Source organism: Dipodomys ordii, unplaced genomic scaffold, assembly GCF_000151885.1.
Source record: "Dipodomys ordii isolate 6190 unplaced genomic scaffold, Dord_2.0 Scaffold98, whole genome shotgun sequence".
NCBI lineage: Eukaryota > Metazoa > Chordata > Mammalia > Rodentia > Heteromyidae > Dipodomys > Dipodomys ordii.
Window position 1 is genome coordinate 10,092,652 of NW_012267314.1, and position 18,965 is coordinate 10,111,616.

The 18,965-nt window shown below is 38.7% G+C and overlaps 1 protein-coding gene across 3 annotated transcripts in view; it reads right to left on the minus strand.

The window, feature by feature from the left end:
* Nucleotides 1–18,577, minus strand: part of Adgrg6 (adhesion G protein-coupled receptor G6) — a 123,655-nt gene extending 105,078 nt beyond the window's left edge. For all 3 annotated transcript variants that reach the window (XM_013026918.1, XM_013026919.1, XM_013026920.1), the window contains exons 1-2: nucleotides 18,503–18,577; nucleotides 10,730–10,830 (exon numbers count right to left, since the gene is read on the minus strand). In XM_013026918.1, coding sequence (XP_012882372.1) covers nucleotides 10,730–10,830; nucleotides 18,503–18,504 — 103 coding nt within the window. In that variant the 5' untranslated portion in view covers nucleotides 18,505–18,577. The remainder of the gene's footprint in view (nucleotides 1–10,729; nucleotides 10,831–18,502) is intronic.
* Nucleotides 18,578–18,965: the final 388 nt, after the last annotated feature.

An 18,965-nucleotide genomic window follows, 5' to 3' on the forward strand; every position in this document is an offset into this window, starting at 1 on the left:
ACACACACACACACACACACACACACACACACACACACAGAATGAGCATCTTAGGAATACATCATGTGCATTCATATGCATAAAGCCAAGTATATGTCCATATTCACATAATAACAAAAACGGGGAATATGCATTGATCTTATATTTTTACCAAATCAACATCTGCTTGCCATTGTATGGACATCGCCACTGTGCTGCTTTTCTTTTGTTATTTAAATACTTCTTGTGTAAGATATATTCTAGTTACATTTTAAATTATATGTTAATCTTTATCAGATTTCAGTGAAGATTTAGTGAACATACGGATGTTCGTACCTTTTAAAATGTAACTATGCTATAATTTAAAAACTTCCTCCAATATTTTTTTGCCGTGTTGGGAATCAAAGTCAGGGCCTGTGCATATTAGGCAAGCATTCTACCACTGTGATACACCCAGCACAACTACATCAGCTAGAGACAATTATGTCATCTTGACATCTTCATCTGTGGAAGCTCAGTGTGTGACAACACAGATTTTCTAATAGTGCATTCCTGAGTTTATCCCCATCTTTCAGTGATGCATGGCTGTAAGTATAAGAGACAACATTTAATATAAACTAACACTATGCACCACAGTAGCCAGAGAATATAGTTCACCTCTCAGGTTCACTTGAACCAGTTATTTTAAGAGAAACATCTTACTGTCTCCTGTAAAAACTGTATAAGATGACAGAAGTACTGAAAAGTCCCCTTCTCAAAAGGACACAAATGAGAATGGGAAATGAAACTGTTTGGGCAAATCAGATTGCAAATCTGATTTAAAGTGTTTGTTAGGGGAAGAAGTCATATGAGCTGCTAGGAAGACATAAGCATCTAAAGGAACAATCTGAAGAAACTGGAAACATTATATGAAAAAGATTTAATGTATAGTTAAATACAACTCATTAATCATCTCATTTTATGATAATTTTATCCTAAGCCAGATATGCTATGAGAAAAAATACTCTTTCCACTAAGAATAAATATTATTGTGGCAATATAATCCATACCCTTATAAATATGTTTTTAATTTAAAATTTTGTGTACTTTTAGATAATGATGCAGATATTTAGAGTTTTAGAAAACTGTAACATAATGGTACACCTACGAACCAATACTTTCTAATGCATCTCAAAAACAGAGCAACATAGCTTGCACTTGAAATCCCAGCAACTCTGGGGTCAGCTCAGCTGAAAGACTCTATCTCAACCAATAAAAGCCTGACTGGGTGTGGTGATGCTTGCCTGGCATCCTAGCTATGTGAGAAGTAGGAAGATCATGGTTCAGGCTGGCACAGGTATAATTGCAAAAGTCTGTTTGAAAGAAAAAAAGTCAAGCAAAAAGGGATGGCTGAATCTGTGGCTCAAGTCATGGAGTATCTGACTCACAGGAACAAGGCCCTGATGTCACACTTCAGCATCACCATTAAAAATGAAGAAAGAGGAGGAGAAGGAGAAGGAGGAGGAGGAGGAGGAAGAAGAAGAGGAAGAAGACAATGATGATGACAGCACATTTTATAGGGAAGCAAAATGTAAACCCAAGGATAGGCTAGTCTTCTTATTGTGTGCAAGTACTACAGGACTGGGGCTTAAACTCAAGGCTTGGGTGCTTCCCTTACTTAGCTTTTTCTTTCAAGGCTGGTATTCTACCACTTGAACTCCATCTCCATTCTCAGCTTTTTGCTGGTAAATTGGAGATAAGAATGTCATGGACTTTTCTGCCTGGAATGGCTTTGGACAGTCATCCTCTGATCTCAGCCTCTTGAGTAGCTAGAATTTACAAGTGTGAGCCACTGGTACCCAACTCAGACAGGCTGCTCTTTAAAGACATTTGGAAATAAAGGGAATGTGGCAGGAAAATGAACCATAAAGGGTTAAATGAGTTAGAAATGAAAAAGTTCAAAGTTCTGTTTGTTCTGCAAAGATCTAAACAATACAGGCGATAGTAGGGAATAACTGTGAAAGATCATCAAAGGAGAAGGTGACTGGTGAAAGAATTCTAAGTACTTGCTTTTTCCTATTTTTAACTAATATAACCTCTTTCCCCCTTTGAATTCAGAGGGCCTCACATTCACTAACAGAGATGGTTTTCTACCACTTGAGTCAAGCATACAGCCTAGCTTTTCGTTGATTAAAGAATTTCACCACAGACTTTTTCAGTTGGCTTCTAATCTTGATCCTCCAGACCTCAACCTCCTGAATAGCTAGGCTGAGAGGTGTGAGTCACTGGTGTTCAGCTAAAAAACATATTTTTCTGAAGAGTGCATTTAAAATAGCAATGAGATTAGTTTAGCACTGAGGGGGAAAATGTGTTGACGTGAGAAACTCAGCCCTTGGAGCGAGTGAAAATTAAAAAAACAAAACAAACAGAAAACACACCAACTATTCTGGTTATTTCACTCAGAGTGGTCATTCTCTTCTTTTAGCCCAAATCATTATGGCAAAGTTTTATGACACTTCTTTCCTCAAATAGCTGATTTTCCACAAATATACAAGGAGTGACTCATTTGTTTTAGAAAAAAAATCAACATTACACCTGGGCTAAACACCAATTTCTCCTGTTAGGTAACTGAATATCTATTTTCACCATTCTTGGGAGGGATTGCTATGTTAAAAACTGTTTGTTTATTAATTTCTGCAATGCTTTTAATATTTAATCACTACTCCACTATTTGGACATTACAAAGCCAATGAGTGTCAAGAAGTATGTAACTTCTGGAGGTAGATTCCATCCCTTGGGCGGTAAGGACCTGTGACGTATGACATCATTCCTAAGGAAGATGATCAGAAACATTGGATGCAGGGAGCTTACAAAATCCCTAAGGGTCATGAGGACCTTGGAGGCCTGCGAAACTAACACAAGACATTCCGGTGGTCACAACTGAATAGCGATCTCGGCAAGAAAGAGAAGGCAGCAAACTGCATGAAGTCCTCTTTCTGTCTCCAGCTTGTTTTGTTTTGTTTTGAAAGTCCCTGGTCACCTTTTATTGTATAGGCAAAGGCAGGCTTCTAAGTTAGAGTGAAATTAACAATGAATTCAAAAGGCTTTGGAGCAAGAAAAATAAAATAAAATAAAGCTCATTAAGAGCTTCCTCCACCAGAATCAGATACAGTGACAACAGGGGTTATAGCATGGGGGAAGAACATACAAAAAACCATATAAAAAAATCACACAGGGGGGCTGGGAAGGTGGCTCAGTGGTACAGCGTTTGCCTTGCATGCATGAGGTTCAATTCCTCAGCACCACAGAAGCAAAAAGAAAAAAGCCGGAAGTGGTGCTGCGGCTCAAGTGGTAGAGCACTAGCCTTGAGCTGAAGAGCTGAGGGACAGCACCCAGGCTCAGAGTTCAGGCTCCACGACCGGACCCCCCCCCCGCAAAAAAAATCACATAGAACATTAAAAACCACAGCGACAAAGAAAAACCCTCTTGTGTCCCTATCTTGGGGTTCATTTTGCTTAGCATCATCTTATATGGTCATATGTACGTAGCTTTTGACCTTTTCTGCTTATCTGATAAGATTATCCTAGACATACACTAGTTATTGCAAATAAGGGAAACCATGGGACCTATGTTTCTTTGGGTCTGGCCTATTTCACTTAATATAATTTTTTCCAAGTCTTTCCATTTCATAACAAATGGGGCAGTGTCATTCTTTCTATATACATTTTCCTAATTTGGGGAAGGAAAGGGAAATAACAAAATGCTGAAAGGATATAAGTTGACCCATTGTAACCATGAGATGTACAAGACATTATGTTGAAAATGAACTTTACAAGTTTGGAGGAAGGAGAGAGGAGATGGAGAGGTGGGGAAGAAGGGATGGTAGGGGAAAAACAAAGGAGGGGGTAGCAATGCTCAATAGGAAATGTACTCATTACCTTACTCATGTAACTGTAGCCCCTCTGTACGTATCTTTACAATAAAAAAGAGTAAAATAAATAAATAAAATTTTTAAGAGGGAAAAAAGAGCTTCCTCCTCTGGCATCCACCTGGCCCCAATCTCTCCATCATTCATTCAGGAAGAACCTTTTAAGAAAAGGGATTTCTCCTCAAAAAAGTTACTCTGCACAAGTTTCTCCACAAAAGTTACTCTGCGTTCACTAATAGAGGGTACTGCACTCAAAGAAAAAAGAAAAGCGGAGGTGAAAGCTAGAAGGTGTGGCACTGATCAAAAAGCACTCTATTTCTACATTTTTCTGTTAAATTAAAATCCCTTTGCACAACTACTCTTAAATTTAAAGAAAGTAAGCTGAAGTTTTTCCTTGACAGTTGGTTTATAGAAGGAAATTTAACACTAGTTTTAAAGCTATCACTTGTATACCACAAGAAATAAATCATAATTTGAACAATTTAACTGAGGAAAAAATTTTGTTCAGTAGATTTAATTGATAATATTTTTTTAGCAATTTCTTTAAAACATCAGCATAATTAGCCTTAGCCATTGAACTAATACATTAACATGGCTCCTATTAAACCTATGGTCCCTAGAGGAAGCAAAGTCATTGTAACAGCAACCTTCTATGTGCTGGATTAACGGCCTTGCTTTCTTTCTGCTTAGGTGTTTTATCATTTTAGTTCAATGGAGGGAAAAGGATATGTATGGGACTTCATACTCATTGAGATATTAATATATTTTCTCTTATCTCCAGATGTTTCTCCTCCTGCTCCCACACATTGTAAAACATATTGCAGATTTAATGAGTGAATATGTTTTACAATGTGTGGGAGCAGGAGGAGAAACATCTAGAGATGTTTCTCTATTCACATAGTCACTCATTAAATCTGCAATATGTTTTATTTCTCGCTCTCTTCTTGATTCTTCTCCATTTTTTTTCTTTTCCACATTCTTTATGTACTGAATACAATAATATTACAACTTTGGTGACAGCAGAGCTATAAAGTACATATTCTATTTCTTTTGTGTTTTTTTTTTTTGGTTGGTCATGGGTCTTGAACTCGGCCTGAGTGCTGTCCCTGCGCTCTTCAGCTCAAGGCTAGCTCTCTACCACTTGAACCACAGCACCACTTCCCATATTCTATTTCTTGAAAATGAAATGAAAATCTCCTTTAAAAATTAGTCATTTGAAGGGTCGACAATTTGGTATCTATTAAATCTCAGTTATGTTATACCTTTCAAAGTCTAGAGTCTCTTAGGATTGTTTTATACAAGAAAGTCACTTGCCTGGTCCATCTCTAGCTTGAGCTCAAGGTTGAAAATATATAAAATAAAATATGAGTTAGTTGCTGAAAAGGAATGGAAGTACACACAGAAGAAACTTCTCAAAGAAAGCATTTGTAAAGAATCCAGACTGCACATTTTTACAGAAACCAGATTATATAACACACGCATTCCTCCATGATTGACCTGTAAGCTGAGGAGGTCTTTAAGGTTTCTAGTTTAAACTCCCCCTCAACATGAGATTCCTTGATGTGCCAATTGCCTATAATAGGCAATGCCAAGGGGAACCGGTCTTATTTCTTGCCAACCAATTCCTAGGAAAAATATTTAGTACTTGTGGCATCATCTCACTCGTTCTAGCACTGTCTTTCAAAACAAAAATAAATCTATTACCATTTCCACATGATCATTCTTCCTATATGTAAAAATCAGTCAGTATCTTATCCCTACTAATTTCATGACCCAACAATAACAGCCATTTTAACTCAATCAAGTTTATGATTATTGTTGTTGTTGTTGTTGTTACATAGGTTTTTACTTAAAACAAACATACAGAAAGGCAAAAATAGTTTGACTGATACCTAGGAATTGAGTCCACAGTTGCAGCCAGTCCCAGGAGTATAACACAGAATTTACTATAGACATAATGTTCAAACAAAGCCATCGCAATCATCTGATTTAGATAACCTGGTTTTACTCCATGTTTAGGCAATCGACTTTGTAACTCCTCATGTAAAATTTCATGTCTAACTTGATCAGATTTGGATCATCCAAAGGTACATGAAGAAAACTATATGGAATGATACTTAAAGAAACTGTATATAACTTCCTAGGTTTTATTTGTTCAATCAAACTAGCTTTTAAAATCTGATGTCTGGAATAGGAAAATGTCCCTTTGACAAAAAATGGCTCTTTGTTTTAGACTGTAATTTGAAACACCTGATTGAAACAGGCATATGCATGTACAAACACGTAAGTATAATCTAAGAAATAGTTTGCATAGAGTTTTTCCTTTTTTCAGATGCAATTAGTGATCTAAAATGTACATAAATCCTAAAGTGACTTAAAATATGCAGATTTACAAAAGGATCATTTTTTCGGGATACTTGAAAACCTTTTGATTGAGAACAAAACTATAGATACAATGTATATTTAACATCACTGAAGATATAATTGATACATCAACTACATGATATAAGGATAACTGACACGAGGATAGAATCACTTAGTCTAGGAGTATGAGAAAAACGAACCCACCAGCAAATATAAAACACATGAGATCCTTTCTTTCCAATCATCTGCCTTCTAGAAGAACCGTTATGTCTGGCCTAGAAAGTGGCCCCTTGGAAATATTGTATTCTTAAAATCATTTCCCCTGAGATATCAGAACAACACTGAGCCTTGGAGCAATCTGCTGATATCACTGCTTTTGAGGGGAAAGGGAGGCTCCTCCTGCAGTGCTCATGACCAAGGCTGATCTGTGGGGAAACAGATTCTCGGTTGCTTAGGAATTCATTGGCTCATTCTACTTATTTCTGCCTTTCTCTACTTGAATCCACAACCCTCTGCCTGCTTGAGATGTCATTACTTGGTTTCAGATTCATGGAGTGCCAAGCCACTATTAATTGCAACACCTACCAGGGATCATTATCAATACCCAAAATACCAGATAATAGTTAAGTGACTCAGAAAAATAAGAGCCACATATTTCAAATCTCTCTGCCCACTCTTTAATGTGTTAAAAAACAAAGTAAAAAAAAACATTGAACAGGTTAATTTTCAAATTACCACACTAGTACATGCTCATTGGACCAACATTAAAAAAAAGGAGTATGAAATTCCATGATCTTCCCCTTCACATCCTTAAATCTGCCTGTAAGATAGTTTTGTGTTCATCTAATCTCATATAAACATAGGCCCATAATAAATCCAAGTTTTGTCATACAACCTGAAATAATCTTCTGTTGCCCTGTAATTTGTTTTTCAATTGATTGCCCTGCAATTTGTTTTTCAATTTAACACTAATATCAAGGATAGCACCCCAAGCCCATAGTGCTGATGTTTATCTTTGCTTTGAAGGCCTATACTACATTTTATGGTATGAATGAAAAATAACTTATATAACTTTTCTTCTTTCTGGATGAACACACAGTCTTTTGCAACTGTGTGCAATTACAGTGCTGCAGTTAGATTGATATATATACATATGCATACATACATCATATAGTTTTAATTTTTATGGGATAGACAGTTACACAGGGAATAATGTACTCAACAGAAAGCACATGCTTAATTTTTCAAACAGGTTTCCCAATTACTCTTCTGAAAGAGCTCAATTGCTCTAAATAATGTAAAGCTAGTAGGTAAAAATACTTTGTTGCTTTAACTTGTATTTCTGTAGGATCAACTCAAATGTCCAATTTTTTATGTAGTTCTTCTTAAAAGTTATACTTGTCTGTTATCTGTCTGCATTTTTTAAATCCCAGAGGGCACAAAACATTAGATTATTTGTTTTCCAAGTGTTCCATGAAAATATAATGTTAATTTATCTACTAAGAGATGATACTAAAATTCTATTAAATGAATTATCAGAATTAACCTACCAGATTCCAACTGAGTGTCTTCTAGCTAGGTGAATTAGATGTCAATCTTAACCATCAAAAGCCCTCTTCCACCAGCTACTGTTGCTATTCCCATTTAGGGAATAGCAGGATGAGACCAGCAACAGGAGGAAGTTAGCAAGACTCCACCTCAACTCACAAGCCCAGGGATGTGGGGGTGGGGAGAGCGATAATGCCTGTGATCCCAGTTAGACTGGAGGCAAAGTAAAAAGATGGTAGTCTGAGGCCTGACTTTGCTGAAAATAATCTAAATCCTATATGAACAATAACAGAAGCAGAAATTGCTGAGGGTCTGGTTCAAATGGTAAAACACATGCCTAACAACTGTGATGCTGAGTTGAAATCCCTGTACCACCACCACCAAATAAAACAACAACAAAAAAAGCTGTTGTCAACCTGTCAATCTAGCTAACACAGTCTAATTAACAAAAACATTAGCATTGAAAATAACAAACAAATTCTATACAGATGATCACAAGGATAGTCAGACTGGTGAAAAAGACTGAAAGGGAAGTAGTTGTGAGCAAGACTGAAGGTGGGAACCCAAATTCATTTTGGTTGTATGAAATGCGAAGTCTACTATAGACCCAAGTTCAGACAAGGATCAGCAGCAGCTAGGGGAAGGACTTGGGTCCAGGAAGTGGCTGAGACTGAAAAATACAGATTTAAGAGATGATAGTATTAAGATGCCACACAAAGCCCCTGCGCTGACAGTATGGAGATCTATAGAAGTGAAAACAAATGTTTCAGACATATATAAAGAACACAGAGATACAGCACTACAGTGATGCACTATTCATTTAAAAATAACATTAAACTTCATGCAAAAGATAACACTAAAAACTGTGATACTAAAGTTGTAATATGCATTACTTTAAAAGGCTTGTGATTCCATTTTAAGAAACTCCAGGTACACACCTGTAATCCCAGCACTTTGGAGACTAAGACAGGAGGATTGTAAGAGAGGCCACACAGAAATACATACTGGTGAGATTATCTTAAAAGAACAAACCGAGCTCCACTGCTCAGTTAATATATGTCTTTTATGTAAAAATGGCCACAGTAACCTCCATAATGGGAGCATTTGGTTATCTATGTGTGAGAGGGTCACATTTTAGGTGAGTCACAGGCAGAAAAATATCTGTACGCAACATTTGACCTCATGAGTGAACACAGTTGCTATGTGTCATAAAGCTTTATTTGAAGCACACAAGAAAATTGGGCAACAAAAGCCATTTTTAACAAGAAAGCAAATCCTGGCTGAGAAAATTAACAAGAAATTTTAGTTGTGATCTATCCATACATTGGTATGTGGCATTGAAACCCCTTTGTACAACTATTTAAAGATGATTTTTAAAATATATAAATTATTTAACAAAGGGAAAAAAACCACGTCAGTTCTAACTCATGCCCCAGCACTGGCCTCTGCCTCACATTCTGTAGCCTGGGGGCTTTTCTTGCCTAACTCTAGTCTCTGCTTGGCTGAATCCTTTCAAGCATGTGTTTCATTTATTCAAAAGCCTTAAAGTTCAGAAATGTGCATATATCCACTTAAATGTTGACATCTAAAATAAAAAGTCCCAATTTGAAGTTAGTTTGAAGAAATCTTGAAGTTTTACAAATGCATCACTTCTCACAATGAAAGCAGACTTTAATTACTTTTGATCTCATAACTCATCTTATTATCACGATACTGGCTCCTAGAGGACCACTTTGGGGGTTAAGAAATATTTCCATACTGTACATTATAAAAATCCCGTTGATGCCTCAATCTCAAATTTCTTTACAACTGTCTTTCTTCTTCTGGTAAATAACTTGGGAACAGAAAGACTGAATTTGGAATGATATTCTAACAAATGCACACAAAAATTCACTGAAAGATCACTTTTATTTGAAAGCCTTTCAACAAGTGCCAGGGGTTTCCCAAACTCCTAAGCTACGACTTAAAGTATTTAGTGGCCTGGGGAAAAAAAGCATTTAAATTTAAATACAGAGAAGACTTCTTGATCCATGAGTAAGCAATTTTAGGAGATAATTTATTTCAAAGATCCCTTAAATGCATGACTTAGAATGTTTAGACCTACTGCAAAGATGGAATTCAATCCTGATTCAGTCTGATTTTGTTAGCTAACATTTCAGTTTGTTTCTAACCAAAAAATGTAATAAACTGAATACAGTAGGAGAAAATAAAGAGTAAAAGAAGTGGACTTAAGAGAAATTCCATTTTTTCAAGTGACAGAACCAAATGAAGTGAGAGTTTCCTTCTCAACATTGTTCACATTCCTTAGTCTGATTGGCTTATTGTATGGTCAGTTGTTTATAACAAACCTACTTTTCAGTGGCCAGAGAAGCATTTTACAAAGATCAGAAAAAACCCTGCAATTACAAAATACAGATAATTTTAATTTCCCTAATACTATCATTTAAGTCAGTGTCTCCACACGAGGTAAACCAAATAACTGCAATCTTTAAAAAAAATGTCTAATTTCAGATTCCTCTTTAATATTGCAACACACTAGTGGACTCAGCATGAATGACAGTAAAGTCTGTATTTCCATAAATAACTGCATGAAAACTTGAAAAGAGAGCTAAGTGTTGTATATTTATTCAATGGCAGGAGAAACAGCTGGCACTTTTTCATGTCACTTATGTAGTTATCTCGTCACTCAATATGGACTAACTAAACAAAGAAAATGAGAAGCAAGACAGCAGAGATTAAAGAAATAAAGGCACCAGAAAACCAAACAATGATCAAAGTAATAGGATTCTCACAGAATTGAGGCAGGATCAAGACTCCAAACTTAAACACAGAAGCAGAAATGGCGACCACACAAGGTAAGATCAATAGGTAGTACACTTGTACTGAAGACAATGACATCAGTGTGAAATTCATGGTTTGAGAATCTCTTACCTGAGTGAGGAGTACAAATGACACACAAACCAAGCAGGATTAGAAGGGGGCTTGGCTTCCATTTCCAATGGTAGCTCCACAATCCACCTGAGTCAAACATCCTGCAAGGGAAGACAGCCACAATCAGGACCCACGAGCTTAGGTAACCACAATGACTAATTACACAGTGTAGCTTTCCACGGGGACTGGAAGACAGAAGCATTCTTCGGTGTTGTTCTAAACTGTGGATGGAAGCCAGAGCCTGGTGAATGCTAGGCACACATTCAATCACTGAGCTACATCCCAAGAAGGAACTTAAAAGATAATTAGGACCTAAATATCCCCTTCAAGCTAATACACACACAAAAAAATTCATACATTATTTTTGCCACATGGCTTCACCTTGCTTACCAGAGTATCTGCACCAGGTGATTGCTGCATAAAGAAGGGTAAATACTCAGAGAAGTATAGAAAAAAAATCATTTGAGAAAGGAAAATGACTTCCGTTTTACACTCTCTACTGCATTAGACACACATGACACATCATCTGAATTGCATAAAGATTTTTTAAGCCATCTCCACATAATCCCTGAGACTTCTAGAAAACATGTGCCTTTTTTTAAACATGTATCTGCTGTTTGGCTTGGCAAATGGGAAAACTGAAATAAAATTCCCAAGTTCTCTTCTTTCCCTAAAGTGAAGCATGGAATAATTAACACACCCAAAAGATCGAGTTCTTAGCCAGGTGCTAGTGGCTCACACCTGTACTCTTAGTTACAAAGGAGGTTGAGATCTGAAGATCACGGTTCAAAGCCAGCCTAGGCAGGAAAGTCTGTGAGACTCTCCAATTAACCACAGAAAAAGCTGTAAATAGTGCTGTAGTTCAAGTGGTAGAATGCTAGCTTTGAGCATAAAAGGAGCTTAGGGACAGCACCCAGCCCCAGCATTCAAAGCCCATGACTGGCAAAAAAAGAAAGAAAGAAAAGAAAAGGTTTCTTTAAATGGCTACAAAAGACCAAGTATTACAGAAATCAGTAAATGGTGTTGATAGCGAGACTGTGCTTCAGAAACTCAAACACTAATCCTTTAGTACAAAAATCTCTTCTTCAAACTCAAATGTATATTGAGTAAAGATCAAAACAGAAAATGTATATTATTATTGCTCTAACAGTGGTATAGTACATTTTGTTGAGTGAATCAATGCCATGAAGGGAAAAACCTGGGCAGCAAGTATAAAAGCCAGTCCTCAAAGGGGACCATAAAAAAGCTGGCAAGCAGCAGGAACTTGACTGGTGTGGTAAACTGAGGCCAGCAGTAAAGGATACTGAGAATCTCCAGATTTTGCAATCCTCCAAAGAGTTAGTATGCTTGTAAGTGGTAATGGAGAGTAATTGGTTTCTAAAAAGACCAACTTTAGAGCCTCAGTAATGTCACCCTTAAAGCCTGAAGTTAGCTACCCTTGTTAATACTTTATAAGAACCTAACCAGGTAGGAAACCAAACAAGCCAAGTAGATATCAAATGATTTCTGCACATGCTTAAAACCTGCTGTTTCAAATCTTTCTTTTACTATAAGAAGACCACTTCATAGAAAGAGGATAAATCATTACAGGTGGACAGCCCTGCCACTGCTTCTTAGGCGTTATGTATGCAACCCTCAGGAAATATACTCAATCACCTCTATCTCCTGTCTGTATACTCTAAAATACCAGTCAGCCAGGTAGCTAGTCCCTGGCACTGCCTAGACATTTACATAAGATAATGTCTCTTTTTTTTGGGGGGGTACGGTTGTGGGGCCTGAACTCGGCCTGGGCACTGTCCCTCAGCTCTTTAGCTCAAGGCTAGTGCTCTACCACTTGAGCCACAGCGCCACTTCCGGCTTTTTTTTTTTTTCTTATGTGGTACTGGGGAATCGAACCCAGGGCCTCATGCATGCAAGGCAAGCGCTCTACCACTGAGCCACCTTCCCAGCCCAAGATAATTCTCTTAAGAACAGTGTCCCACACTCAGCAAGTGTTCAATAAATATCATCTCCCATTAACTGTTACTGTCATCCCAAACAGCCGAAGAAGTAGTCCTTCTGGCCCCAGTGAAATCAAAGGAAAGAGACTTAAAATAAGAGCGGAAGATAGGCTTAATCTCATCTGCTAACACCATCAGTTGACTTTCTGACTGCTTCTGAGATCACCTAGGAAGAATATGAGATGGGTTACTCATGTCTGCTCTGAATCCAGGGCCTTACGTCTTGCTGAAACATCACATGTCACGGTTTTGAATTCACCACACCACAAGCCCCTGCAGTGGGCAGCTCTCCTTTCACAAACTCTAAACTGGGACAAGGTTAAGCACTTTTGAGTATTTGGGAGGGGGGTTGGAAGTCATGTTTCTGAATAGATCCATCCAAAATATTTGAAGCTGAAAGCAGCTACTGCTTACAGCAGCATGTTTCAGTAAGTAAGCAATAAGAATAATAATGATGATGAATGTGGACTCTGGGAAGGCAGAGACTTAACATCTTGTTCTGCAGTGAACTGTATGGTTTGGGGGACAGGCAGATATTTAAAACCCTGAAGCTTTTGGCTTTGTTGTAAATAGAATTAACAACCCAGAAAAGACCAGAGGTAACAGTTCACTGTATTTGCTCGGGGCTTTTAAAAGAGTAAGCTATAAATTCTGTCACAGGGAAAGCTCACTTATTTGGGAGAATGAGTCTATTTCCTATTGACGCTGGATGAATGAGGTGTTCCTCCATTCATGCTGGGGATGAATGACCATGCTTCTAAAACAAAAGAACAATTATATATTCAAAGAGGTTTAGAGAGCTGGAAGATCCAAAGATGAACTTTAAACTCCAAATTTCACTGATGAGAAAAATGAGGTCCAGTAAGTAAGAAATCAATCAAGTCTGGCTTACAGATAATAAAAGGCATCAGTTACACAGCCTCTTATTCTTTGTAGCATATGACAATTCTCCTATACAAATAATGGCCCTTTCTTAAATCCATATATAGTGTAAACAATACTCAAGGAATTATGCCCCTTTGCTTGGATATGCACAATATGTTAATGCTACATATTCATCCAACTTCTCCCTTGCTATAAAAAGCTCTGACATTTAGGGATTCCATATCCAACCCCAAAGTTATTGTACCAATGCTGCTATCACCTGATAGCTGCAAATAAGAACCAAGGTTTGATGTAGTACAGGGTTCAAGGCTCCGTCGCTTTAGACAGAAAAGAAACCCATGACAGGGTGAGCACTTCTAACCAAATGTAAACCATATGACATGCCAAATTTCATCTACTTTACTGTTTACTGAAGAACAGAAACAAATAAATTAAGAATAGAACAGAGGAAGGAAAGCATTGTGGGTCTTCTCAGGGGATCACTTAGCAAAGACACATCCTTGAGATTTAAACAACTTTCTCACAAGAATGGAAAATCCCAAACAGGGTTACTAAGGTTCTAAATGGAAATTACAAAACACAGAACAGTCGTGTACCATCTTGATCGGGGCGTCAAAATTCTGTTGAAAAGAACAGAGATGTTTTTAAGTAAATGAGAATCATAGACTTAAATAAGCTGAAAGGAATCTAAAAATTGCGCAATAAAACCATGACAGGTAAGGGAACTAAGAGAATAAACCACTTGTCCAACATGACATCATCAGAGACAGCTGAGTCCACATGCTTGTGTCACCTGTGCCCAACTCAGATACCCTTTCTGAGAACCAAGTTCTCTCTACTGAAAACCTGTTCCCCTTTTCAATCTGGATAGCTTATGAAATATAATGATCTTGATTCCTGATTCATGAAGCTTTAGAATATAACCTTTTTTATAAGGATTGCTTTAACTGTAAGAGCCCTCAAAGACATGATTTTATCCAAATGTGTCATTGAACTAGCCTTATAAAACACCATCTCCCAACTCTCCACTCCTATAAGTATCCTCAAAAGTTACAATTTTAGAGGAAAAAAGTGGGGAGAGTTTGAAATTAGAAAACACAAGAGGAACTTAACCCTATTACTACTAATAATCAGCATAGACTTCCCTAATTCTATCCCAGCTGTGCTCCTTTTCAGAATGGGATTTGGGAGTGGCAGAATGAATACTATAATTCTTCTATAGGAAAAAGAAGAGTAATTTAGTTTATTCAAATCTGGTCATATGAGTATTTCTTCCCTAGTTAAAGATCATGTTCCTGAACTTAAGCAATATATACAAAGAGAAAGTGAGACTCCATTACTCAAGTTAAATCTTTTATTAAGTTAGCTGCACCTCCACTTCAGAAAGGCTGACTTGGTTCTTTAAATAATCACAGATTTTAAAACTTATTTAAACATTCATGTATAACCGGCTAGGAGCCTAAGGTCAACCTAAGAATTACATACACAAACACACATGAATTCATCTAAAACTTGAGAAACTGGCGTTTTACCCATATCCTGGTTTTGGCTTTGTACAATAGTTTTACAAAAGGTTCCAAATAGAAGAATGAATAAGGAATGGGATCTTCCTGTATTTTCTTATTTTTTTCTTACAACTGTAAGGAAATCTACAAGTATCTTTAAATTTTTCAACTAAAAAAGTAAACACTGAATCCGTGGTATATACAACTTATTCTCAGCTGATTCAGAAAAAAAAATACCTCTCTGCGTATGGGGAGGGCACTGGATAAAACAAATAGGTGATTCTGTAGATACTGATGTTCTTTGTATAGTTTCATATATTCAACTTCCTTGTAGGTTTAAGATTTTTTTCTAGAACAGTTAAAGACACAGTTCACACTGTGAACTCTTTTATTCACACTGTGAATTTGTTTTAGTCACACTATGAATTCCAGGACAGTCGTCACTGCTGAGTCTTATAGCTGGGAATCACGGCCACATTTTGATAGAAGAACTAGTGTTGAGTTTGGATTTCCTTTATTTGGGTTGGCATGTTGAAGTCAATTGTAGGCTTTTCTCTTATCATACCAATATTTTTCTCCCAGATTTGTGACTTTTTAAACCAATTCCATACGACATACTTTGTCATACTCAGTTTTCAAAGAGTTAATCTTGAATGCTTTTTGAAAAGCAATTAAATAATTCCATTCTTACTCAGAAAGGAAAGTAAGATGGTATTCAGGTGGCCCTGGTCAAGTTTTACTGGAATTTTGAGTTGCATTGGATCATTCTTTAAATGTTACTGCCCAGTCAACCAGCAGCCAAAGTAGATAAGGCAATGATGTCATCCCATAAGAAGTGAAATGGAAAGATAGGCTGGTGTGCCCATCTATATCACACACACTAAACAGTCTTTCTTTTTTTCCTGCTGAGTCTAAACTCTAGTCTCTAGAAACTTTTAATCATCTCATCAGAAGTGCAAACTCTGCAAGATATATGGACAGTTAGAAAAACAGTCAGGTCGAAGGAAGTAGTTGTCAGTTTATTTTAAATGTATAAACTGAATCTCTCCCCAGTCATTATGTCCGGAGATGAGAGTGACATGTTCAGCTAGGCAGTATAACTACAAGCTTCTAATATTTCCCATAAACCAACAGACAATAGCCTCATTCACCATTCACACTGAAAAAGCACAATGTCATGTAATTTATATAAGCCATAAATGGAACAGTAGCTTCATGCAGCTTCAGAGCAATTAATGCAAGTCTTGCTAAGCCTATGAAATTTCTTAGGGCATGAAAAATATGCAGTCACTACAACTCCTAAGTACATTTTAAAAGTCTACAATTTCAGAACTTGAGTAACAATATCCAACTAATCTTCCCTAACAGGCAGAAAATGTACTTTAAAAGTTTGTGGCTTTGGCTGTGTTAAAATTAACATAAGATTATAGAGTCTATGTTCTCTATTGCAACGCTTTATCAACAGCATAGGAGAAATATGTCCCTTGAACATGTGGCCTTATTTCCATGTATTCCTATCTAAAATGCCAATATCTAACAAGAATCAGAACATCTTAAATTATTCAGATGAATTATAAATAACAATGAAAAAATTAAAAGCTAGAAAGGAATGGAAAAGTTCCTTGTCAAAATATCTCAATAAAGAAATTTATGACAATTCATACTTTCATCCCATGAAGATATGATTATTTAATCATAGGAATTTCAAATAGATTTATAACATAATTGTATTATCAGGGTTTTTACATTACCTGTTTATCTGTTTCACAGGCTTTATCTTAAAATCCTGGTATTCACTTTTCTTTTTGTAAAATGCACTTTTTGCACTGGATCTCAAGTTGAAAGACAGCTAAGTAAGTTATCTGCTTTCAAAATCCTGGGAATCATTTTCAGGAACAATTAAAGTTGAAAATAAACTCATTCCTTCAGAATATGTTGCCTCTATATGAGAACAAGTCTTACATTAAACTATTGGCTGCATCCCAAAATAAATTCTTTCATGTTGTACCTTGCCTGTTCCCCTGGCCTAAGTAAAACGTTGAAACTCACAGGTGTAGGATTTACTTTGCAGGCAGTTTTAACAAAAATAAGTGGTTCCTTTCTAATTACACTGCAGACTACTCAAACAGCTGCACAATGCTAGCTTGTAAGCCATGGCCTTCTCTACTTTAAAAAATGTGTGTTGGGAAGAAGACAGGACAGTGGAGGGAAGGGAAAAAGAGAACTGAATCCGTAGGTCTTTCTGCACGGTATGAAATCTGAAAGAGGAACTAAATTCAAGTGGAAATACGGAAATAAGTGGGGGGAGGGCACTATCAATCTCTAGAAATTTGTCCATTCGTCAGTGAAAGTAGGTACGATGTCTATCAAGGTCTGCGTAAGAATAAATAATACTCCAGGAGGAAAATGACTCGTCCAAGATAAAGAACTGGCTTAACAAGCAACCTCAACAACAAAATCATCATCATCATCATCATCATCACCATCATCTTGCTTTTCTGAGAACAATCTTCTTTTCTTTTTAAACTCATTCTGGAAGGCTAGGTGGTACTCCGCTACCTTTTCTTCGGGCAAGGGCCCCGAACCCTCACCACTTGGATAAAATCCCATGAAAGCAAACTCTTGTACTTTAATCATTTAAATCCTCCCTGAACCCACCTCCCTGAAAGTTCTATCCCAAGTTACATACAACAATGGCATGATCCTTCATTTCCTCTCAATCTACAAAGTACGCGAAGAACACCTTCTGCACTCTTCATTTGAAGAGAAAAAGAGTGGGGGGGGGGAGACAGACCACATCATTTAAACAGCCCCCCACCCCCAAGGAAAGATCCAGTAAGTAACTTCCACGGGCCAGGGCAACAATGTGCGAAGCCAACAGTCCCCGGATACCAGTACCTTCCCAAGGCCCCAGGTGCAGGTCGGGGAGGCAGAGCGCTCGCTTGGCAGGCAGGGCAGCAGCCAGCAGACTGCCAGTTACTCCTTGCTTCATTTGAATCCAAAACACGTTTTCCCCATTCTGGAAGCCCTGCCCTTTTCCATGCTGTTTTACACCGCCCAGAAGTGAGGTCTACCTCTAGGGGTGTGCGTGTGTGTGTGTGTGTGTGTGTGTGTGTGTGTGTCTGTGTCTGTGTCTGTGTGTGTGCGGTGGGGAGGGTGGAGGAGGATAAACAGGAAAGAAAGCCACTGCCACAGCCCTGTCACAGCTCCCCTCTGGCAATCCTCACTCCCCAGCGCCTGCAGGGCCAGGCTGAAGCCAAACCGGTTTACGATGTCCAAGCAGTTGGAGTTGAAGTCTAAGTGTGTGTGTGTGGGGGGGGTGCGGGTTAGAGGCCGAGGGAGCGGGTGTGCAGGAACGGTCCGAGCCGAGAGGGGACACTTACATGCCGGCATTCCTGCGAGGAGGTCCCCCAGAGGCCGAAGGTCATCTCCCCCCGGGGCGCGCGCCCGCGCTCCGCTGTCCCCAGCTCGCAGCCGGGGCCCTGGGTGACCGTGCGGCCGGGGCTGCCTGCGCCCGCTTTCCAGGCAGCGCCAGGTGAACCCCCGCCGCCGCGGCCAAGTCCAAGTGGCGGGCTCCGGTGGCGCCCGCGGGCGCACGGCGGGCGTCTGCTCCCCACGGCTCCCCGAGAAGTTTGGGAGAGTTGGGGTGAAAGGCTGGGCGGCCGCGCGCGCCCGGGCAGGGACTGGCCCGGGTGCGATCGCCGGTCCCCGCCACCCCCCGAGGGCGCGAGGCGGGCCCTGCCTCCCCCTCTCCCGGCCTTCGGGCTCCACCCCCGAGGGTCCAGGTTGCTCTTCCAGGGCTGGTGCGGTCCGCCCGCGCTTCCGGCGCCGCGCCCCGGCGGCCAC